The sequence below is a fragment of the Tetranychus urticae genome, chromosome 3 (genome assembly GCF_039701765.1).
Source record: "Tetranychus urticae isolate SD_2017Ah chromosome 3, NJAU_TeUrti_SD_1.0, whole genome shotgun sequence".
NCBI lineage: Eukaryota > Metazoa > Arthropoda > Arachnida > Trombidiformes > Tetranychidae > Tetranychus > Tetranychus urticae.
The window spans coordinates 12,011,479-12,037,698 of record NC_142960.1 but is presented as its reverse complement, the minus strand read 5'-3'; the positions used below and the strand labels follow the sequence as shown (position 1 = coordinate 12,037,698).

Genomic DNA, 26,220 nt, shown 5'->3' with positions numbered 1-26,220 from the left:
TTCATTGATAATAAATTGATGAACAAGTTTCTGAAAATGGAAACTTTTTTGTGGCGAGAAAAGAAGAAAATGTCGAGAAAATTGAACTTTTCCAGATTGAAGAATGTTGATCAATTTTTTCGTCTCTTTTTCACATTCTTTATTCATCGTCAATTTCATTTGATCCTGAAATTGAGTTTACCATCTTTTCATCATTTCTGTAAAATGAAATGTTTCCAAGAGAAAATTTGATTTTTGTCTTTTCCAGTCAACAAATTTTTACTTCATTTTCCTTCATCTCTTCATCCAACATTTCATCAACTGAGTAATATGAATATGAATATATAATCTTTATTTATGCACACAACGATAAGTGAACAAATCGAATGGAGAAAAAAGTCGAAAATGAAGTTTACTCAAAAGGCAAAAGTGTAAAGAGTTTGGAATTGCAAGATTTCCTCTTTTCTTCTTGTTCGCTTTTCCTTCTGTTATTAGGTTCAAGTCAAAAAGTCATCAATATTGAATCATGAATGAATCAGGAAAAGAGTCAAATCTGTCAAACTGATATTATCATTGTTATATAATGTCAACAAGACCAAAATTCAAATGGGAAATGCTCAAGGTAAACTTGAAATTGAAGTGAAACAAGAGAAATGAAATAAACAAAAAGAAAGGTGAAAAATGGTGAAAAAAGCTATCATTATAAATACATTAAATCCCAGCAAGAAAAAAGTTGATGTAAATTGAAGATGAAATTTTGTTTCTTGATTTCATTAAAGTTCAACTTTTAAATCAAAATGTTGATCAAATGCACAATTGGGTCAGTTAACTTGCGGTAATGCTTTTAATCAAATTTGTGATTTCAACTCCCAGTGAGAAAATTTATTATCATTTACTTTATCAATTGAGTTGTTGGGCAAAATTAGTTTAATGACGATTCAATGTGTAAATTTTAGTTGGTTTGGTTAATAAATCAAATAAAGGTGGAGATGAATGGATTAATGGAAGGTAATTAGAGCAAATTAATTTGTCACATCAAAGGTCAACTCTTTCAATTTGCTAATTAAAGGTGAAAACTTACCTTGAGCTTGCTTGCAATCGATACAAAAACTCGAGTTTAGGTAGAGTTCGTTCTGTGAATATTCAGTTTCTTTTAACCACTCAATTTTGTAGCAAAAGGCGATTCCAATCAATGGACAAAATTTTTTCCGAAATGTTTTTGTTCGAAATTTTGCTCGAATAGATTCTAAGTTGTGATTTGTTGATCGATAACTTAAAGAAAGATATTGGTCCTAAAAAAATTCTTTTCCGATTTTGAACTTTTCTCCATCGATCAACTTTTCTTATTTTCCATTTTTTGTGGCATTTTATCCAAATGATTATTAAAGTTTTAATTGAATGCTGCAATGAAATCAGAATTCATTCTTCTCAAAATCTTTACTCTGAACTGAAAGAACTGAACTAATTTTGGCGATTTGATAAGTCGTTTCATTGATGGTTTTCAATTCATTATGAGATTGTTGTGAATGGTTTACAATTTTCTTGATACAAAACCGACTTTAAGCATCTTTTTAATACTTTTTTAGCAACTTCAATTGAAAGCCTATAAACTTGAGCTGAGTTTCTGTCTGAAGTTTGAACGCAACTGCGCCGCAATGAAATGAGTAAATGAATGCAAAATTGTAATTTAAATTTTATAGTTTTTTATTTTATTGATTCATTATTAATAATATCATACGATTGACAGTTGATTTGCTTTTTTGTAGTTTCATTATTGATATCTTTGAATGCAAAAGAAAGGTGAAGACAAAGAAACAATGTAAATGTTGATTGTAATTGATTAACACTTGGCTGATTAAATTATTAAATAATGTTTAATCTTTTCTCAATAATATTAATCAATAGTTTGGTTTGCTTTTTTCATATTAACTGATTAAGTGCAATATATTATCGTTATTATTATATACAAATGTGTTGTTTTTGGACAAATGTTTTCATTTTTGCTTCTCAAAACCAAAGCGACTCAACTTTGTCAGCTTTTCCCAATCGTTACAATCAATATCAACTAATCATTACCAAATACCTAATAATATGATAATAATGGCGAGAAGAAAGAAAAGGATAAAATGGTCAGTCTAAAGGGGTTTTGGATGTTATTAGCAAACGGGTCAAGTTTTGAAGAAACGCAAATGAATTGAAATGAGAATCGATATTCTCTTTGGTAAGGAAAAGTATTAAATGATTGTTTACAATTAACGACCAATTAACATTTGCAATTAACTGATCGTTTACGAAGCTTAAATAGTAAAGGAAACAAATTATGATTGATTAATTGTTAATTTGGATGAGAGACTTTTCCTTGTTTTTTGTATCGGTTTATGTATTAAAGGAACGAGAAGAAGAAGAAAGAAATGAAAACTTAATTCCGTTAATGATGATGAAGATTATGAAGGTTATGATGATGATGATGCTGATGATGAGGTTGATGGTGATGATGAAAATAAATACAAATTAGAAGTTTGGTGGGTAAAAAGGAATTAATTAGCTAATTAATTACCATCAACTTCGATATCACTTAAATCATTTTCTGTTGCTTTCATTGCATCTTCACCTTCACCTTTGCTTTGACTTGGATAATGATTGAGCTTATCGTCTGAATTTGATTCATCTTTTTTATCTTCTTCTTCTTCCTCTTCCTCTTCAACCATCATGTTGGACTTGGGCCTTTCAACCTCATCTTCACTCATCTCATTGGTTGCATTGTGATGGTTGACTTCGGTTTCATTGTCGGAGTTGTCTGAATCTTCATTTTCAGATTCTTCTTCGTCTTCCTCTTCTTCCTCTTCTTTGGTATTCATTTGGATCAACATTATTGGTGTTGGTAAACCTCTGGATCGAGTTGGACCCAAGTCAATGGGTCCATTGTTATCATCCAGATCATCTTCTGGACTGCTGGGTCGTGGTGAGGAGGACATGAAAGAGGCCAAATCATTTGAATCGGAATCATCGTGATCGGATGAGGGTTCATGATTATCTTTGAACAAGTGTGATCCCTGATACAAATGACGAGAGTTGGCTTTCCTTGAATCACGTTTACTCATTAATAGTTGATTGGATGATTTGGACGAACTGTGTTTTGACCCTGTTGCCAGTGTTCCTGTTCCTGGTTTTATTGTTAACGATCCGGTTGATGAGGTTAATTTAGGTTGATTGGGTGAGCTTGATAGGGGCGAGTTTTTATTGCAATTGGAGAGAAGATTTTCAATGGAAAAGGAATTGAATTTTGATTTGAATGCTGAAGGAGTTGAAGAGGAACAAGAAGAGGCTGATGTCAGGGTGGCAGTTAAATTTTGATGCAATTGATGAAAGTGGTGGTGGTGCGAGTGGTGGCTTGAAAGGAGTGACGAGAATTGAGCATTTGCCGGTGAAAAGTTTCCACTTGAACCGATTCGACCAGCAAGCCCGACAACATTGGATGATCGACTGGTTGACAAAAGATGCTGAGAAGCGGAAGATGATGAACCGCCAAGTTTACCATTTACCTTGTTTGAAGTGTTACAACCATTAGTGTCATTGTATGCTGATGATGAGTTTGGTAGGCTGGTTGTTGTAATGGTTGTTGATGATAATGAACCTGAAGGTGTTGAACCTGAAGAAGAGGAGGGCGATAATGATGAAGATGAACATGAATTGGGTGATAATGATAATGATGTTGAATGGTGATGATGGTGTTGTTGGTGGTGATGGTGATGATGATGTGCTGATGAACCACTTCCATTGCCGCCATTGGAACCATTTCCACCCATTCGATTAAGTGAACTAATTGGTTTGGACATTATGTCATTTACATCCAAACTTAGTCCATCAACGAGTAGAGAGTAAGTCTCGTAGCCGACCAAATCACGAGCCTCTTTACGGCTGTTCAATGAACGCAACTCAATTAGACTTTGAATTATACCCTCGGTAAGGGTGGCCGTGTTGACTCCGGGCTTTAACTTTGACTGTTGCAACCGTTTGGCTTGCCTTTCCAATTGTTTTCGCATCTTCTTTTCCCTTTTATCACGATCTCGTTTAACTATTTCATCGGGAGGAATTGGATCGCCTGAACAGGTTTGTGGATGAGCGTTGTGGGCAGGTCGACCTGGACCTTTCTTTGTGTGCTCCTTTTTACGCCATTTGGCTCGACGATTTTGAAACCAAACCTGAACAACAAATAAAAAATGAAGGAAAACAGAGTTAATAAAAAATCGATAGTAAAACAAGAAAAGGCAAACTCGATCATTAGCGCACCAATTGATCAAAAGTTAAACAAACTTATAGAGAATCAAGATTTTTTGAAGAATTGACCAAATTCTGATTTGAGTTTTCGAATTCGATGAAATTTTGGAAAGTGAAAATGAATTTTTAGATTTCAAGTTAGTCTGTTAAATTCACATGAAATATTTGACATCAGTTTTGTCTGAACTTCTCTTGAATTGTTAGATAAACAGTGATCTAAAGATAAACTTCCAGATACGATGAGTTTCAATATGCATTTGTATTTGTGATTTCATTTGAAAGAATAACATATAAATGAAGGTAATTTGAAAATTTAAATCTTGATTTACTTAAAGAGTTTCAAGTTTTCGAATTTCTGAAATTTCGAAAAGTAGAAAAAATTTCTTTAGATTTTCAGTTTTTCGGTTCAATTTCTGAGAATCGATTAAGAGTTAATTTTTAATCGTTTCTGAGTCAACTTTTGAATTTCTCGGAAAAAGTTAATTCAAAAAAAACATTCGAATTGGATGAAATTCAAAATTTGCCATTTCATTAGAAATGAAGTTTTCCTTTATCTGATTTGATTCAGTTCTATAAAATGGCAACTAATGAGCTTATTTTTTCCTTCATTTGAGAACAAATAAGTAACAATTAGAATCGGAAATGGCATTAAGTTTGATTGATGTTACCTGAAGAAGGATGAAACATAATGAAAAGTTGAAAAATGATTTGTAACAATTTGTCGAAAGTCTAGTAAAAATGTTCATTTTCACATTAACTCAACTTGATTCATCCTAATACATGAAATGGGATGCAAAGAAGAGGAGGTTTAAAGGTAAATGAATAAGGTGTCGATGAAATGATGATATTTAACACTTTTGATTGATCTATCATAATCGATGAGATCTGGCAGGCTATTATTAATAAACAACTCAGTCAACATCATTTCCATCATTTTCATCTTTTAAAAATGGATCAAAAAGAAGATGAAAAGAGAAAAGAGAAAAAAATTTCCCCAAAAACTTGGCTCATTTTCCATTTATTAGATCACAATTGATAACTTTACTAAACTCACTTCATCTTCATCTATCTTTCTCATCCTCATCATCACCATTTAAAACTCATCTAAAGCCTTGTATTTATATCTTGCTTTAAATCTGTTAAACATAAGGTTTGATTCTCATCATCACTTCATCATTAACATCTTCATCATTCCCTTCACATGATATTACAAGATTTAATCCCGAAAAGATGTTAAAATCTGTTGATCGCCAAAAGAGAAAGACTTTTCATCCCATTTTCCGGTCATTACTGAACTTTGAAATTGAATCAATGGCCAATGATAATGTTAAATTGCATTTCTTTGTGTTGCTTCAATTTGCAAAAGTAATTTTAAAATGGCAACAATTTGTCTCAATTTATCCTCTTCATCCAATTGACTATTTAAACTCACGCAATAAGAAAAGGGATAAAAACATGAGAAATGAAAAGTTTCCTGTAAACAGTTTTTGTGTGTTGAAGAAAAATGGAAAATGAAAAATTTCTTCTTTTTTTCACTCAGTTCCTATAAAGAAACTGTTTGAATGATAAATCATTTGAAACGAAATTGATTATTGTTCGTTTGTTGGCCTTTTATCATTTTTACTCATCATAATCATCATCATGGGCAAGGACAATGATGATGTTATTATCTTAACATCATTTATCTTTTTCTCCTTTTTTTCGCCATTCTTTGTTATTCTGTAATAATAATGATAATAGGATAATTATTAGCATTATTATTATTAAATGAAGTTGAAGATACAATTATTATTTGTACTTTATGAAGTTAATCTTTTATCATCTTCATCACTTCCGGAGCAAGCAAGAAAAGATGAAAACACACACAAAGAAGAAGAAGAAGAAAATCATTCACAAGATTGTTGTTGAATGTTTTGCCATGTTATAGGATTGAAGAGAAGGAAGAAGATGATAAATGGAAGAGAAGAAAGTAAATTGTCTCTTTAAGGTTACCTTTTCAGCTGAAAATGATGATTGATCTTTTCTTTTCTTGCTTGCTGGTAAGATGATGTAGAGAGAAACAAATAGACATTGTTGTTGTTGATGATGAGGTTGTTGATGATAAAGGTGACAGAAGATAGGTAAAGATAATGAGTGATTTTCATTGGAAAGGCAAAGGGAAAAAGGTGAAAATGGCTAAAAATGAAGGCAATCATAAATCACACCAAATTCATTTATAGATTGGTACCAGAAGCATTGATTAGTATCATTATTAGCATCGGTACTGTTCGAGTTGAAATGACCAATTTGTCTTTGTTATGATATTTATTTCGCTTTCTTCTTCTTCTTTTGCATTTCGGTTAAACTTTATTGTGTTGGCTTATTGTGTTTGATAAGAAAGGACGTGAATTGAATTGATGTGTTAACTAAAATTAGGATCACGCAGAGTCAAAGACTTTAATTCATTTGAATTTTGGAGAAAGCTTTTGCGCTCTTTCAGCTTGGAGTCATGAGATTGTTTTCTTGACAATAATTAATGTTCAATATTGTCCGTTGACTCTGGCTGTACAGTCCATTAATGAGACTGTTGGTCTGGCAAGTTAGACTGTAAAGTGACAGAGAATCGAAAAATTGCTTTTTTCCAACTTTAAATTTTATTTTTTTCTGCAAATTTAATTGGCTTTTTTCTTGAAATTAATCAAAAATAATTGCAAGAGTTTTGTTCACTGTTTGTCTCTATTTATGTTACAACTCGAAAATGAATTTTTCGAGTCTGTTTCGTGTTAATCTTGAATTGCAATGAAATGTTTCGATTTAAGCTGAAACTTTGATTTTCAAGTTGAGCATATGTGAAGTGACATATGCATTGCGAGTCATTTAAGGAGAGACATTTGATTATAAATCTGATTGTTAACCAAAAGGACAATTTAAGGGAAGACAAAAGCATTGCAGCTAATCAATGTTTATAGTTGAGCTATCATTTTAGCTTTTGATTAACACGTATTAAAGTCTCTGCTTTGATGGTCACCATTTCAGTAAAATACAATGCTTCATTTACCTTAAGCGAAAAGAGGTTACCATTTGACCTTTGTTATTTTGGTTAAAGTTAACAATAAATAACAACATCAACAACAACAAGAGCAAACAATGAAAACATGATTCAACTAAAGGGCAACAAAAGAGGGCGAAAAGAGGAAGAGCGTGGCATTCATTGATGATATCAAATTGGTAACTCAATTAATAGCAAATGAAACCTTTAAGGTTAACCTTTTACTTTTAAACCCAGTTAACCCTGAACAGTGAACCAAAGAAAAGGTGAAAATGAACAGAAGCAAAGACAAAAGCAAAAAATCATCAAATTTCAATGCTAATATGAATGAAAAGTCGAAGAAAAATTTTGTCAAAAAATCAAATCGAACTTTGAAATCTGAAAATTTTAAACAAATGTAAATATTGAAAAGAGGCTTAAATGAATGTTAACCCGGAACAATTAGTGAATGAATTTAATGGCAGCGAAACAGTTAATGATATTAATGATGCTGATGATTGAGGCGTATCATCATCATCATGAATAAAATGCTGGGAAGTGAATATTTAGATTTGGAAATGTTTTTTTCTTCTTCTTCTTGTTCTTTGACTATTTTCGCCTGTTGTAACAAAGCGAAACAAATAGAGATGGATGAGATTGAAAATGTTAACGAGTAAAGAAGCCCAAAACTCGTCATCCTGATGATGCTACATGATGATGGTGATCATCATCATCAGTCATGTTAATGTTTTTGTAAAGGCCAAATGGTTGAATGCGGGTGCCAAGAGAAGGCAAAAAGAACCGTAAAATTTGTATTGTTAGGCAAAGTCGAAAAGTCAAAACTCTTTTTTTTCCTCTTCTTCTTCTTCTTCTTCCAAATCAAATTCACATTTAACAAATTATTTTGATTCCAATATTAACCTTATTATTTATTGGCACCATTAGAATCCAAATGAATAATGAATTGTAATAAACTCGCTTTGTTCAACTTCTAATGGTGAATATTAATGAACTCGTTGAAAACTGTAAAAACATTGATACCAGTGACAAAGGAACCACTTAAGGCGTGAATCGTCAATCCTTCACCCAACACCATTTGCCCTTCTGGACTCATTGTCAACGTTATTTATAGCTTATTAAATGAACGTTAAATAATCTATTCAGCAATTGTTCAACTCTGTCCGTAACTTTTATTGTTAATCACAACCTGACTACGTTACTGTTATTCAAATGACCGGCATTTGATGACAATGAAATTGATAATAAATTGTTAATAAATTCAAATGCAATTTCAGTTTGAATTTGATTTGGAAAAGGCAATTTTTGAAAATTGATTCAAATTTCGTTTCTTTTGTGAATTTCAAATGATTGATAATCGGTTGCTCGATAATTATCCAATTATGTAATTTGCTTGCAAACAATTTTTCATGTTGAGTAAAAAAAATTGCAATTCATTTCAATCAACAATCAGATTAAATAACAATACTAATGAGCAATGAAATGAAACAGTTGCTTTACCTATCGATTTACCTGTGAAATGAAAACTCAACCTCTTATCACGCCTTATAAATAATCTGTTCACTGGATTAGTTTACATTCTTGTTATTAAACAGCAAATCTTATTGTTGTTCACCAAATAATACCAACATTGATTCAATCCATCATGATGATTGTCAAAGTTGAAGGGAACAGAAAAAACGAAGAAGAAGAAGAAAAAAAATCTTAGACTTTTCATCTTTCATCTTCATCTTTATTGCCTGTTTCACGGCTGATGAATTACATGTAGCAATTTGTGACATTTAACAATGTTAATAATCATTATTACCTTTTGTTGTTGCTTGTTCAATTTAACCCATGAAATGACCTTTTTTCAGTGACTTTCAATTCTTGCGGTTAATTTGAAATGTAAATTGATTTGCAGTCTTTTTACCTTTTACTTGAAAATTATGTGTTGATTGGCCTTTTTCATTTTGATGATTATTCCTAAACATCAATCAATTTAATTGACTCTTCTAATTGAGTTGGAATGTTTGATAATGTCGTTGATGAGAAGGAAAAATGAGAAATGGTTTGTCAATTGATTTGAGTTTAAAAATTCATTCCAAGCCAAATGATTAAATTGAAAATAATTGTTGATGGAAAATGTTGATAAAGTAATTGTTGCAATTGATTACTTGATTATTTATATTTCAGTTCATCATCAACCTGAGCAATGGTAGAAAAGGCAAAATGTAAAGTAAAATTTGTCACGATTATGTTGATTAACTGATTCAGTTTTTGTTCAACTAAAGGTAAAAGAAGAAATAAGAAGAAAAATTTATTCCATCTTCACATGAATTCAAAATGATATTGATAACTATCAAGAATTATTTAATTGGAACAAGAAAATTCAACAATAAATTAAAATCTATGAAGAATCGCAATTCATTTTCTCGATTCTCAAGAAAATGTTTTCTTCCATCAACATCAGTAAATCATGTCATTGCAATCATTAAACCCATCAATTGTAATAAACACTTGTAAGTATCCAAATATTAGTATATTATCGTCATTAACAACACTTAATAATGAAAAGATTATCGGTTAATCCGATAAACTTTATCTTCTCATTTGATCCCATTTCCTAACAAAGCTGATTATAATCAAATAATGAATATTGTTACCAATAAGCTGTTTAATGTAAACTCTATTGAGGTTTACATTGATGTTCACGTGTTGTTGATGAGTTTTTTTATCCTCATCTCTTTGCTTTCCATTGTTATAGACAAGTTATGATAATCATGTTCCTATAAGAAGTTGAATAAGTGCACTTTTCATGGCATCACGTCAATTGATGTTCATGATGAGTTGATAAGAGAAAAGGAAGAGAAAAAAAATGTTTTGGAAAATGTTTTTCCAACAAAAGACGAAAAAGATTCAACATATTGATATTATCAGTTGGAATTATCTAAGCTGGGAATAAATTTGTTACAGTATTTCATGTTAACATTTGCACTTTTGGTTCATTGATAAGTAAAGACACTGAAATGTTCAACTGAAAAGAGAGAAAAAGATTGAATTGAAAGTTTAAATCTAATGGGTTTGAATAGGGAAAGACGAGTAAAAAAACTAGGAAACTAAATCAATGATCCATTAACAGATTTACTTCAACATTTTGATGATCATTTTCATCTTGTTATTGGTAATCATTTTCATGATCATCATGATGAGGGCGATGAAATGCTTTGTTTTTATCAATCAAATTGTAGATTTCATTTTGAGTGAGAAAAGGTTGAAAAGTCGACAAACCAGCAAAAAAAAGGTCATTGAAAGCTCATTAGTTTAAGCTTTTTTTCCCTTTTTTTCTTCTTCTTTGAGCATCATTTGGTGACTTTTCATTCTCCTCCTTCTTCCTCCTCCTTACTCAACCTACACCTCCTCCTCCTCCTCCTTATCCATTGTCAACAAGACAAAGCCAACAATGGTAAACAATGATCACTATTAAACTATTTACTCTCCAGTTAACAGTATAAAAGTGAATATAAAAAAAGGTACAATTGTGACTTTGAAACAAACAGACAACCACAATGAGAGATGGTAATGATGCAGATTATTATCATAATGATTATGATTATACCTTTGATACAATTACATTTCCATGAGAAGCTGTGAATTGAGAGAATTTTTTTTGTCTCCAAAGAAATTTCAATTCCATTTTTTTCGCATTATTCAATTCCGTTTCAATTTTTCGACTTTGATCATTTGGAGCAACTACAAGTCAACTCATTGTTGCACTTAAGACACAAAAAACAAAAATCACTGAAGATACTTATTGATGTCCATCGAGAATTGGCTCTTTACTTGCAAAAGCTCAACCTAAACGATTGAAGCTGTAACATTGAATTTAGTCTCCAGTTGACTCGAAATAAAGACGAATCATTTTACCATCTTGTCCTTTTATTGGTTCCAAGTCCAATAAAATTGTCTTTTCATCATCACCATCATCATCATCTTAATAGGTTTTCTCAGTAAATTGTCTTCTAAACAGGAAAAAGAGGTGAAAACGGAAGAAAGAAAAAAAAACTTTTTTTTCTCTCTTTTCATTTTACTCCATCAAAGGATGTCCAACCATAATAGGTCAATTGTTTAAATGATGTTTCCAATGGTCATTGGCTTTTCTCAGTTACTCTCTCTCTCTCTTTATCACCACCGCTGTCATCATCATCATTACTATTATTATCATCCCATACTCACTTCCACCTATACAAGGGTCAAGAAGATGAAACAAAAAAAAACATCATTTCCATTGAATGATGAGAGCTTTTTACTTTTACCAAAGACACAAATTACAGTTTACACTTTCCTTTTCATCATCATCATCATCATCACCATGATTATCATCTTCAAGGCAAATCCATTGTCACCCATATAAAGATGTGTATAACAATCATTATTAGCTGATCCGCTTCAGTTGAACATTAACCAGCAAAAGAACAGAAAAAAACACCAAAAAAAATCAAGGTTTCACTTTAGCAACAACAAGTCATTGTCTTCACTTGTGTTTGCCTTTGTTATAAAATGATCATTTAGAGTGACTTTGGTCAAAAAAAAGTCAACATTAAGATCATTACAATTCAAAGTTGAAATTGTTTTACCAACTCATGTAACTCAGTTTCAGGTTTTGATTAATATTGAATGATAATGATAAATTGAAAAGATGCTTTCAAATGCAAGATTAATCATATTGTAATAATTATTTGATGAACGAAAAAAAGTGTCGCTAAAAAAACGGGAAAAATGTGTTCTTTAATAACTTGCCATTTCTCATGAGATTATCATTATATCATCATTTTTCATCTCTGATTATCATGAATCTTTTATCAACAGATTCATCTTTGTTTTTGTTCCTCATTCTTTTCATTTACCTATTTTCCTATTGACATTGATTTTGACTAAAGTTATCATTTCAATTCTCGAGAGCTTTTCACATCAAACATGGTTAATACTTATTGGATAATTTGGACACATTTGGACACTGTTCAGATGAAATTGAGATAAACTTTTCATGAGCAATTTTTGTTCTTCTTCTTCTTCTGAGCAAACCTTTGATTAAACAATAAATTAATCAATAACAATAAAGTTTGCCAAGTTGAAAGGCAATGAACAATTGGAATGAACATGAAATTTGTTTCATCTGGTTAAGTGATCAATTGTTGGGAGAGAAAATCGGGAAAAATCTTAAGTAAAGTTGATCATCAATTTCAACTGTTAACCATTTAGTTAATCAATTGTGATCAGTTCATCTTCATTTAGTTCAACATCTACACCTTACGACCTTTGGCTGACAGGAAACATTATTGATTAAGAGTTGCACTTTTAATTTACTTTAATCTTTAATCAATTGTTTGAGCCATTAAACTTTTTTCAATTCGTAACATTAATCAAAATGGATTGAAAGCAAATAAACCATTTTCAAATCATTTTCAATGGAAAAGGAAAAAAAACTTTTTAAATCAACTTTTCTATTGATTTGTGATTATTGATGAAACAATTCACCATTTTACATGCAATTGTTTAGCAAACAATTTGAAACAATTTTGCTTCTAATGATGAAAACAATTTCAATGATTTTCAATAATCAATGATTTCATTCATTTCTCAATCAATCAAAAGTTTAACATGAAATGAGACTATCCTTGATGAGAAACAATGAAAGTTAATTCAAAAGATCAACTAATCTGAAATGATTGGTTAATTAGCGAAAAAAGGTTGAAATTTTACCTTCGAATTTCAATTTCTTTTTCAGATTTTTTCGATTGTGATTTTGATTGAATATGAAATTGCAATTTAAGTGTAATATTGTTGAATGTAAAATGAATGTAAAGTGGAAGAGAGATGGAAAAGGATGGAAATGAGAAAATTTTGCTCTTCTTCAGGAAGATAAAAGATGAGGATAAAGATGATCTTCTTTTCCTATAAGAATCACAGATGATAGGAAAATCAAGTCACGAACTGAATTTACTCTTCGAACAATAAGGATTGATTATTTTGATTGTAAGGCAAAAGATGAGCTTATTTTTTTCCTCTTCTGTTTCATCTTGTTATTTGTGAGTCTTTTTGTTTCAATGAAATATTGTTACTTGGATAATGATAAAAATCAAATAGAAAAAAAGGAAACAATTTTGGGTTAAACTGGTAAAAATTGGAACAAGTTGGCTGACAAATCTGGATGAAGTTGGTTAACAGAATAGAAATGAAATGGTGAAAGATGAGTTTCAATGAAGACGATGACAAGTCAATCTAATCTGAAGGGATAAAGGAAACAATCAGAAATGATTCGAAAAGATATTCGAGAGAAAATTTCTTTTCTTCTTCTTTTCCATGAATCACAATCTTATCATATAATTGCAATCAAATAATTGGAATCACATTTTTTTCGGTCAAATATTTACAATTGTTAACCTTTCATCTTTCCCTTTGTTTTGTCTGTAAACATTAATATTGACATTTCCATTTGATTCAAGCCTTGATTAACTTGTTTCCAGTTAATTATTTTTATTACCATTATCATCATTATCCATTATAATTATTATTAATGCAATTATCATTAGGCTAAAAAAACGTCAATAATAATAATTATCAGAACCATAATGATATTTCTTTGCTTTAGTTTTCACTTTTTTTTCTGGTTTCTTCTGTTAATCAGAAAAAAAGCTGAAAATTGATCAAGGTAATGATAATGTAATGGTAATTATGATCAATCTGATTGAAGGTGATCAATCAAAGAGAAATATTTCAATCGAAATTAACAGAGAAATTGAAACACTTCAATTGAGTTAATCATGTAAATGTCAACTGACCATTATTGTGATTGGGTTCAGCTTTTGTTGTAATTATTGAAACCAGAAAAGGTTAACCTGAAAATATTTTGGTTTTAGAAGTGATTTTTAAATCAATTGAATAATTAATGACACTTTTAAGTTGAACTTCATTAGTGGTTGGAAATCGGTGCAATTGAATCGATTGGGAAAATGATGGTTATGAAGATGATCATGATGATTGAAGATAATTAAAGTTGAAAACTAATTAACAGGAGAAGAAAAAATTGGTACAATTGTTGTATATTAATACATATCCTTGGGTTATCCTGAATCTCTTTTTGGGTTTTTGCTTTTCTTTTCTTGATTTAATTTAATCATTTGCTGTCTGTGTTATTACTGTTTCTACCTTTGATTCCTTGATTGTTGCCAATGAGGTTTAACCATTAGTTGACACGCAATTAGATTGTTCACTTTGGATGCGAAATAAGGTAAAAATTAAAACTTGAATCGCCCCTTAATGGTTAATGTTGGCAAAGGATAAAGTCTTTTCTCCAATTGAATTAACTATAGTTTTGAATGTTATTAATGTAAACCAATCAACACCAGGTTAAGTCATCATTAGAATGAAAAGTTGAAGAGAAAATGTTTAAAATGAAAAAAAAGTTAACAATGTTAACAATCAATGTTGATATTTGAATGTTTCATTTTCTTGTTTCATCTGTTAACCCAGGCATGGTTTAACTCGCGTGGTTAAACTCTGAGAACTGGAAACTCTTACAAATGATCAGAGTTTTTTTTGTTCATGGGAAGGATAAGGAGGGCCAAAAGGGGAGAGAAAAGGTTGAATTGTAAATTTAATCACTTTGGCAACATTGAGAAACAATGTTTCTAATGAATTAAACTGGTTTCAGGTTGGCAAGTTGCTTGTTACTTGTTCATCATCTGGACAATTCTGAATTCAATGGTTAACTTGGCAGTGACTTGTAACATTTAGCTATTATTGTTTGTAATTGTTGGTGAAAAATGTTGACAAATGTACTTTTGTTCAATGATTGTTTGATGGTAAAAATGGTGACACACATTTAGCTTTTTGGTTTTGGGTAACAACAGGATTGGCATATTGAAATGGACAAGGAAATTAAGTGAAACAATGAAATGGCCATCAGTCTTGTGTGTGCAAAAATGCATTATTGTTCAATCATTTAATGGTAATATTGTAAATATTGATATAAATATAATAATAATTATTATTATTAAAAACATTTCATATCAGTTTACATGTTTGAACCGTTTTGCTGAAAGGTTTGAATGTGCTTGGTTAATATCAGCCTATTATGGTTTTATTATTACTCTGTTTTGTGTTGTTCATCATAATCATATTATTAGTGATCCTAATTATATTATTACTGGTAGTAGAGACTAATTTTGATTTTTGTTTTGTGTATTGAGTGTGTGTGTGTCTGTGTATTAATGTAAAGATGAAGAGCTTTTGACCCTTAAGTGTTTGTTCAAAAATGTTTATGCACACAAATGACCCATTCAAGTTTAACTATCAAATTGTTTTTTGTTATACTGGAACTGGTTGATTGTGAGTTTGATTGATAGCTTTTTCAATTGTAATCAACTTAAATTGAGAGGTAACTTGTGACTCGTGAGATATTGACACCTACAGGGAGACAAGAGAAAGATGATGAATAAATATGTATGTACATAGAAAGGAGAGAGAGAGAGAGAAGACGAAAGGTTCTCGAAAAGTTGAACCATAAGAGAGAGAGGTAAAAGTCAAGAAGATGATGATGAAAAAGTGGATGATTATGACCTAGGAAGAGAGGTTAGTATATAATGTTTGCAAGGTCAGTAAAGTAAATTAATCTAAAAATCTCTTTTCTCTTTCCATTCTTTCTTTTCCATCTTCTTCCGCCTCTTTTCCAGTCTCCATCTTATACATATTTATCTTCATAATTATCCTTTTCTTCATCATTATGGTCATCTTTTACTCTTTCTCCTCCTTTCTCATTTGCTTTTCACATAAAAGATATTATGTTGTTTTTTGTGCGTAAATATGTGTGTGTGTGTTTGTGTCGTAAGGAAAAACAAGAAATGAATTGAAATAAAAAGGCTAATCAATAAGCCACTAATGGATTTGAAAAGCTGAACAAGAAGAAAGAAATGAAGACAGAGGAGTGTGTTGAAGAGAGGGAAAGATGAGTGTGTCAACTTAATATATATTGAGAAGACACGTTTTGATGATCAATATAACTCGGGCGTGATCATATTGACCATTGAGACGAGAGAAAGAAGATGATGAAAAAGGTTGGATAAAAGTTGGTAATGTATAACTTCAATAGTGAAGATGAGGTTAATTCAGGATTTAGGTTGACCAGGTAACATTGTAATATCAATTTGTATTTGATTCGCCAAAACAAATCAAAAGGTATCATCACCATCATCATCAACAACAACAGCAACATTATCAAGACCATATAAGTGATGAGAAATATCATCATAAGAAAAAGATTGAAACAAGGTATAAGAGGCTTGGCTGAATATCAAGTAATCAATATTGTTATTATTATTTATAATGGTGGCAATATCTAATAATAATAATAATAATGATGAAAAGAGGAAGAAGAATAAGAAGGAAAGATTGAGAAGTGTAAATTGAGATGTTAAATAATGTTGCTTTTTGTGTAAAAAGGAGGGAATTGCAATATTACTTGTCTCCCGACTTGTAGATGTTAATGAATATTATCTGAACCTTCTTTCTCACCTTGTTTCTTTTTCTTCTTCTTCAATCATATATCATCTCTCATCTTTTTCATTTTCCTTCTCATTTGCTCTCTCTCTCTCTATCATACATTTCACTCACTCGTACTATTCATTTGTTTCACACCTTCCTTCAATACACACACATATACTGTTGTAGGAAGCAATCTTGTTGATGGTGTTGAGATGCTGTGTTGAGTTGAATTTGAGTATGTGAATAGATATATGTTTTTGTTGCGACTGGCCTTATAAATGTGTGAGAAATTACATTAAGAACTGGTTCTGTAGATTTTTTTCCTTCTTCGTAATCATCTTCTTTCCATTCTTTTTCATTATCCTTCTTTCATTTTCTTTCTTCATTTGCTTGCTTCTTTTCATTTACCACTGAAGCTATTTATCTCCTATTGTAAGTGTTTATCATCATCTTTCATCTAAGGTGTGAGACCAAGTTAAATGAGTTAAATGAGAGGAATCTGAAGAGGAAAGAAAGAAAAAGAGAGATGGAGTGAAAAAAAACATATACATATAGTGAGAAAATAAAGATAACTTAATTTTTTGGGTCGAAATAAAGTTGATTTGTGGTTAAAAAAAGAATGGTGTAATGAAAGAAGAAAAATAAATGAAATGAAAATGATGATAGAGAAGATGAAATATAAAGGTTAAAACAAGCTACCAGATAAGTATCTTACAAGTTAACCATTAATTACTCTGAGATCGTGAGCATTGGTAGAGAAAAGGCTTACACCAAGGGCAGTCTCACTCTCTTCACCAAGGTAAAGTTAGTGAGATTGAGCCTCCCTGGTCATATATAACCTAACAAGTTTTAATTAAAACTAAATTTTTGGTGAAAAAATGATGTGTTAATAGCAAAAAAAGAGGGAAGGAGGTTTCTGTTAGCCTTTTTTACATCTTCTTTTTCTTTTCCTTCGTCTTCATCACCATCTTTTTCATCTCTCCAGTATTTTACCTTTGGTCTGTTTTCAGCTTATTTTGTTTTCTCTGTCTACCTTTCTCTTCCTTGAGCCGCCTCATCCATTTTGTTGATTTACTTTTAAAATTGAAAAAAAATCTCAACCCAACGTTCAAATATTTTCACTGGACCATATAGTTTGGTAATCTGTTCCTTCTTTTTCTTTTAATCATTTCCACTTCTTTCTTTTTCCAATCGCATGTGCAAGATATCCATTCAAGTATTTTGTTATTTCAATATAAATCTTATCCTTCTCCTGATTTGATTCATCCTTCTTTCATCATCTAATGGAGAACGATGTTTACTGCTATCACCAAAAGAATCACCAAGGTTTTGTAACTTCTATTCAACATATCTATTGATTCCTTGATTCTATTGTAACCGGCATTTGAGCTCAGAATATTACAGCAATACTTTGGAATGGCTATTGATTGGCCAATTATTCGTTTACCTCGATTGACCTAAAACTCTATTTATGATACATTGTAGGTTCATCCATTTAGCTCAGCTAAATCTTTGTTTACTTGAGCCATCACCAACTTTCCTCTTTTTGTTTATATCCAATGAAATATGTTGCTACTCCAAGAAATAGTTCATGGTTGATGCTTGAATTGACTTGCATTGAGGCGAAAGTTGAGAAATTTGCAGGTCACAGCTAAGAAAGGCAAACAGAGACTTATCAGAAAAATTTCCTTCGTTCTTCTTCCATTTATTTTGTTGAAGTTACCAGTGAAATGAAGATAAAACACTTCAAGATGAATTTTCCAAAGAAAAAGTTTACAGCTAGCATCAGGTAAAATATCTTATGATATTTTGTTTTCAAGAAAAATGTAAAAACAGCTTCATCATTTTCAACCTTGTTACGTCTGGCATGGCTTTTTCCTTAGCAAGTTGCATTCTCTTTTTTTAATCACTGAAATATGATGAATTCTAGTACATAAAGCCAATAAATCAGTTTCACAGCAAGGGTGTAAAATGGTTTCACAAAACAATTTAAATAAATTAACAGCGCCAATGTAAAATTGAATAAGATGGAACAAATTGATGAGATTTGACATTTCACATTATTAGTTGAAAAGGTTGTAATAAACAATTTAACCTTCAACCAACACCATCAATTTCATAGTTCAAGGTGTATTAAATGATGAATTTAATGGTTTCAATCTTGGCACAATGAGAATTTGATTGATTAAGAATCTTGCAGTGAACACTTGAATAGAAATAAATTAACTAGAAAGAAAACATTTTGATATCTTTTTCAAATAACAATGGCGAACAATTACAGATCAGCTAACAGTGATAACAATCTAGAACAAGATGCTGATTGAAACAGTAAACATTAACAGCAGTGAAATTAACTGTTAATTAAGACAATGACATTGAAATTGCTTTTGGTGAAACGTGTTGTGTTGAGTCATTATAGAGTTTAAAATTGAAAAAAATTTCAATAGATGGAGCAAAAAGCTAAATGATGCAATTTAATTTTAACCATTTTTCTTAATTATTAATATTTAACTATTTTTAAATCTAATTGAGACTAAAAATCTAATAAGCTTAACAAAAATGGTTTATTCATAGAATCACTGAAATTGAAATTAATCTTGATAAAGATTTAAATTGTTTGCATAATAATACGCAATTTGTTTGTAAAATAGGACTTAATTTGTCTATTTATCGAGCATTTTTAATCATATGTTGAAGTAAAATTGGCTTTTACTCAATTAAAGTTAATTCGTTTAATTATCTCTCCTATTAATTGTAATTTATCATTTTAATGATACATCTAATTGCTGATCGCTTATATCAACATTAAAAGTGTGTTTAGAGGAATGTTAATCTTACAAATGATGATGGATCCAAAGTAAACATAAAAAAGACTTATGACTGAAGATTGAAGATGACGTTTTTCCCTCACTTTTTTGCTGCCCTTTTTGAAGGTTAATATGATCAAACAAGGTAAGTGTTGATTATTGGGTGTTCAATGAATTATCTCTGTTGATTGAAAACTGTTAGCCTTTTTTATCCTGATACCTCATAAAAAAAGGTTAAATGAAAGGTTTGAAGTCAAGAGTCAGCTAGCCAACAAACAGCAAAAAAAACAATAAATACTTATTATATTGTGTGAAAAGTAAACGGATACTTAACACAATGTAAGATGAAAAGAAAATAAAAAAGGAAACGAATTACAGGTTAGATATAAATGCTGTCAAAATAAACTGACCTGATGGCAATCTATTTAACGTACTCGCTCTCTAATATCATTTTTTTATACTTCTCCTTTTCACTTATACAGATCATCTTCAAACATCTACAGCCACCAAGGCTAATGGATTTTCTTGGGTGAAACTGGCCCCGGTTGAAACTAAAAATTATGCCTCATCTTTTACTCTTGCTGTTGTTTTGCTAGGATATGGTTTTTACGGACGAAGACAAAAAAAGAGAGGAAAAAGGAACCATCTTTTTCTCCAAACATTATCTTTTACCCTGTGTGTGTAGATGTATTGAGTGAATTGAGATTGGGCTCGTAACAAGGATAAAGGACTCAGAGATAGCAGCTTGATTGCTTTTTCACCTTGATATTTTTCCAACGACCCATCTATTAAATATAACTCTTAAAAAGGTAAACCATCTTGTGCTTTCTCTCTCTCCCTTTTTAGCCACATGTTTTTATCTTTGCCCTTTTTCTTCTCTTCCTTACAGCCCTCACTCTCGGCACCGGATTTAGTTAGCATGCATATCTATCTATATATTTACCATGGTGATGACGGAGGGATGTACAACTATTTATTCTCAAGTTAAGAGGAAAATTGACAGTTCCAATGGTTAGTCAGTTACTTAAATCATATTTATTTTGAGCAAATGTGTATGTTTATTTGCGTGAAGAGAGTGCTAAGAACAGGTCTAACAATTAACTAGCCTAATCTATAATCATCGCCATCATCGCCATCATCATCGCGTGAGCCAACGGACACTAACGTTTCTTTTTTTCTCTCTCTTCCTTTACAGTATTTTAATGGACATGATACAACTGAAGCTTGGACTTTGAATGGCGCCCAATGTTTAAAGTTGACTGTTAATAAGCTTTAAATACCAACCTTCCAAGAAAGGAGTTGATTTTATTGGTTTATGATAATTTTTCAAATTAATTTAACTTCCTACTAAAACCAAAAGTAGCACTAATTAGAATCACTAACCTGGTCTTGCTTCTCAAATTTAATTAATATTTGATATTTGAGCTTGTTTGATTGAATTTCAAATATCAACAATTTTTTTTCCTTCTTTTGCTCATCGATTAGGGAAATTTAATTATGAAATATAATTTAAATGTCTATCCAAGTCAATATCTTTAGCCCAATAATGAATCTAATTAGTGATGTTGAACCATTTCAAGCCTCAACTCAATTTACCTAATGATTACTCTCACAGTGATTTGCAAATTTAAAATTCAATCAAAATACATATTTAATGTGTGCAACTCATAAATATGTACACATTTGAGTTGCTCATTTGCCTACTGTATGCATATAATAGTCTCATTTTCTCATGTCTGAATACCTTTATTGATGATGTAAACCTTTTTTTTTCTACCTTTTTCAGGTTCCACCAATTTCCATCTAGTATTTTCATTCTTTCCTTCAACTAAACAAGAAAATGGAAAACCTTTCCTGATCTTTACTTTTTTCCTCTTCTCTTCAAACAACTCAACGCAACTCAAGTGATCCTGAATCAAATGTCACATCAATTTGCAAACCTGATGACAAGTAATCAACAGTAACAACTCTAAATCATTATAATTTAGGTAAATGCATATTTTACAATTTGCATCATTTTCCATTGCGTGTACACCTTTTTTAAAATACTAATATTGATATCATTAACTACTATTAGTGCTTTTTTCACTCTCACCGCCACTTTAGGATATACTTTTTTTTCAAGCAAAAAAAACATAATTGACAATATAATCTAACCTCTCTAGAGAGACAATGAAATCTAATGAAGTGGCTTTTAATATTACAACTAATCAACCAAATTCAGCATTTACATTTTCAGTATCAACTCTTTTATTAAAACACTATCACACTCATCAGAATAGTTGACAAAAAAAACAATCTGAATCACATTTAGAAACAGAAGAAAAAAGTAAATTGCCATTTAATTTCAATTTTTTTAAATTCCCTTTCATGTTAATTCCAATTGCATTTGTGCTTCAAAAAATGATTATGATAATGTCGAGAATTAAATTAACTTAGAATGATGTAGGTCAAAATAGACATCAATTTGATTCTCATCTAATGAACCCTTTACATTGATAAACATATTGTTGATGCTCATCGACTTACATATTGCAAGACTGTTAATGTTCATTGTTTAAAATTGGGTTTCAATGAGTCGATCAAAATAAGTTAATTGCTTGAAAAGACCATAAATGAAGTTAAAAATAGTAGCTTAAATTGTTGGTAACCAAAGGTAAATCTGTGTAAACCATTTACCTTTTTATATACATTTCATTACCATCATCATAATCATTTTCATATTATTCATCTTATCTATTTTATAGTTATACAGCCATTAACATCATTATGATTGTGATTCCCTATTATGCATTTATATCAAGTTGAAAAAAGTATTTAATGAAACCAGAAAAAACTCAACAGTTAAAAAAACTCTCATCAATTTTGATTGTAATGATGAGTTTGTTCAACTGAAACACTTAAAGATATCTCATTAAATGTACAATTGAAATGCTCATAAATATGAAGGAGGATGAATGGGGAGGTGATAAAGTGTTGTGAATCTTTTCATTGATAATATAATAATAATTTACAGAAAAAAATGATTCCATCTAAAGTATAGTTAAATGAATGTTGATCTTTAAATATCATTTATTAATACAATATTTAACTTTATAACAATAATAATGGTTGTGATAATATGATATTAAGTGGTTGGAAGATATGAAGAGATGAACAAGAAAAAAAGACGATGAAAAGTTGGGTGAGCTCTGAAATAATTTTATTCAATTCATTCTTAATATTCAACTATCATAATCATCTAATGGTTAGAGGTTAATGTTACCTTAGACACAGAGATAGAGGGGTGGCTGGGGGAGTTGGTTGAAAAGGGAATGGTGATGAAGATAAGTTGAAGGAGGAGAAGTGATGAAAAGTTGGGTGAAGATGTTTTAATGAAATATGGAAGATGAAAGATGAAAATTAAAGGTTGGGTGAAAGTTATTTTGTTGGAGGAAAGATTATCGCGATTATCTGGATGTAAAGGATGTGAATTGTGGTCTTGAATGGCAAGGCTTTACCAGATTAGTTTTACTTTCATTAAAGGAAAGATGATAAAAGGCTCCAATCATATGTAATTAATGGCTGTCATCACTTTGCTCATCATAATCATCATCATGATAGTTGTTGAAAGATGTAACTGAAAAATGAACAAAATCACTTATAACCTGAAGCTAAGAAGAGGAAACCTTTTTGGCAAAACAATTTTAAACATTTGCTAAACTCACGCAATTGACAATGAAATGGGCTCATTATTTTAAACATGTTGATGCACTCATTAACTTGATTTTCAACAATTTACTAACAGCTTTTCCAGTGTAAATGATCATCTTTGCAATAATCAAACATTTTTAGCCAACTTTAATTGTCTTTGTCTCTACTTGCGACACTTGATAATTGAATAATTGAAACATTTACAATGAATTCATGTTTTCACCATGTTAACAACTTCTCAAGTTTTTAATTGTCGTTGAAGTATAATTTAATCATCATTAATGTTTACAATTAAATGACATTCTTTTTGTTTGAATGTGCTGCAATTAGTTGTCTAATTGTTTCCATTTAGACTATTGTTTCAAGTTTAGATTGTTGACAAAATTAATTTTAATCACAAGTACTTTTAACCAACAAGTTGGGTTAAGTGAAAGACAAAAAGGTGTATTTCATCTGAATAAAGAGTTGAAAGATTTTTCTTCTTCTTTCAAACCAAGGTTACATGGGAAAACGTGTTTCTCCTGAAGTGAAGAATGTTAATCAGAACTTGATAATTGTGAAAAACAAGAATAAAGGAAGATGTAAAAAGATGGCGATGATGAAAAATAAGCTTCTCTCAAGGCTATGGGCACAGCTAAGGGCGAAAAATGATGAAAAATTATTCAATCATTATTTTCATTGGCAAATGCGTTTCCACCAAAACTTCAACTTCATTTTTAAACTCAATCATTATTGATTGCAATTTGAATTATAACAGTAAAACTTGATCAATAGTTGGAGCTTTTGTCTTTCAATTTATAATCAATTATTGATTAATGATGCATCTCTTGATATCTTTTTGTCAATATTCAACTTGTATTGTTGATTCATTTTTTTCTGATTTCTCTTTTTCTTTTTTTTCTGTTCAGGAGAAACGCATGTTCCATGGAAACTTGAGGAGGTCGATTGATTGTGAAGGAAGTGACAAAAGATTTACAGGGAAGAAGAAAAGAAAAGGCAAAGAAAGGAAAAGGAGGAGGATGATCATGAAGAGGTGGAGAGAGGAGGAGGTTAAATGATTTTGTCGTTCAATGAGAAAAGATTATTCGATTGATGAACAATCTTGATTTGCTTATTTATCCATTAATTTGCATCATCATCAAGCTTCAATGTTTTGGGATGACACGATAATGGAGATTGATAAGTTTAAAAATCAATGAACAAATAATTCAAAAGTTAAACGGTTAAACAATGGCAAATGAACAATCAATGTTAATGATTTAAATTACAAAACCTTCAACATTCATATATATTTACACATGAAAATGCATTTCATTTCCAATTTTCTCGTTTATTGGAAAATCAAAGTTGAAGTTGCCAAATGAAACAGTTAATTAAGTTGAAAAAAACACCAACCGAGTAGTTAATTGTTTGCTTGTCAATCGTTATCCGCCCATGATGGAGATGAGCAAAAATAAGGTTAAAGATCAGCAAAATGTTGACTTGAGAAGCACAAAAAATCTTGACATTGGCTTATAGCCGCAGTTGAGCGTCAAATTGCTGCAATTGTTACGGATAACAATCAAAAGGCCATAGAAAAGAAAAGGTAACAAGAAAAGTTGAAAAAAATGAATTCGAGCAAAATGATGAACAAATGAAACTAATTTTAATCTAGCTAATAATCAATCCATCATAATTAATCTGTTTAACCTTCACTTTCTTTCTCTATTCATATTATCCAATCAAACACAATCAAATGGTTAATCTTTCAATTTGCCAACTAATCAATGGAATCATAATTGAGGTAAAACAGGATCAGGTACACAAGGTAAAACATTTAATTGTCTTTATTAATCATTGTTATTACACTCTTTGATATCATAACATTGCTATTTTAAAGGCAAGCAAAACTGAAAACAGATCAATTTTGTATCAACTCATTGAAAGATTAATATTTTACCTTTTCAATTATTTGCTTTATTAGATGAATTTAAAACTGATTACAAGAATTAATTGAACTAATCTTACTAATCAGGGTTAACAATGAAATGGTTAAATGAAATGTAACACAAAAGAGTAAAAATAATTTGATCAAATCAATCTTTTGGTTGATTAAGACGGCAAAAGAAGAGGAATAGTAACAAGAAAAAAACTAATTGGCATCTCATGAAAGATGATGATTATGTTGTTGAAAATGATGAGGATGAAGATGATGAGAGGTGAAGGGTGAGGGCCTTTATCCGCCCACTTTGTAACCTGGCAAAAATGAATTCACTTTTCATCTTTTCTCATCTCTTGATAATCTTGAGCCCAACACGCACAACTCGTAATCAGTATGAAAACATTTCTCTAGTTGATTTGGTTTATTGCGTGCTTTTGTTTCTTCAAAGGGAAAAGAAAAAATCTCTTTGTCCCTTGAAGGGTGTAAACAGGTAAAGGTAATGATCGACACCCACTTCCTATTGGTTAATCAATGAGAGAAATTAATATTCCAATTGTAATCATCTTTTTAATTCTCTTCACCTTTGGATTAAGAGATTATTGAATTTGGGCAAAACTTGAAACATTGTTCAACTTTCATTAGATCATTTTAACACCTACTTTGGTTTTATTTTATTCATTAATTCAATGCTCAACTTTTTGTTGTTTTCATGAAATTTTCTTGTTCTTTTTTCTCTCTTTTTGAATTTTCTTCTCTCTATTAACTGATTAACTTTAATCAAAATTGAGCTTTTTGTTTCTCAACTAATTGCACTCCTCTCTTGTAATAGCTTTTGATTGTTATTAACCATGGATTTCACGCTGTGATTATTCCATTGAATTAGGTGTCAAATATCCAGGGAGGTAAACGCTTCAATTGAATTGAATGTTCAATCAATGTTTCACCATGAGGCCAATCCTGATGACTCTCAACCACCAACACCACAAGCACCATCA

At 30.7% G+C, this 26,220-nt stretch overlaps 1 protein-coding gene and 2 long non-coding RNA genes across 5 annotated transcripts in view; 1 reads left to right on the top strand and 2 right to left on the bottom strand.

Annotated features, from left to right (window-relative positions):
- Window positions 1-1,665: 1,665 nt before the first annotated feature.
- Window positions 1,666-26,220, bottom strand: part of LOC107359692 (uncharacterized) — a 55,485-nt gene continuing 30,930 nt past the window's right edge. The window contains exon 6 of the mRNA XM_089269334.1: window positions 1,666-4,181. Coding sequence (XP_089125460.1) covers window positions 2,529-4,181 — 1,653 coding nt within the window. The 3' untranslated portion in view covers window positions 1,666-2,528. The remainder of the gene's footprint in view (window positions 4,182-26,220) is intronic.
- LOC112538617 (uncharacterized) lies at window positions 10,736-19,213 on the bottom strand. Of its 2 annotated transcripts, XR_016199882.1 has the most exons (3): window positions 17,798-19,213; window positions 17,099-17,303; window positions 10,736-15,730 (listed from the first exon to the last, which is right to left on the bottom strand). It is a non-coding gene; the product is annotated as an uncharacterized LOC112538617 (long non-coding RNA). The 2 variants fall into 2 exon arrangements; XR_016199881.1 differs by having other exon boundaries at window positions 10,736-17,303.
- LOC107359696 (uncharacterized) lies at window positions 19,483-24,158 on the top strand. Of its 2 annotated transcripts, none has more exons than XR_016199883.1 (4): window positions 19,483-19,756; window positions 20,094-20,420; window positions 20,501-20,622; window positions 20,807-24,158. It is a non-coding gene; the product is annotated as an uncharacterized LOC107359696 (long non-coding RNA). The 2 variants fall into 2 exon arrangements; XR_016199884.1 differs by lacking the exon at window positions 19,483-19,756 and adding an exon at window positions 19,790-19,989.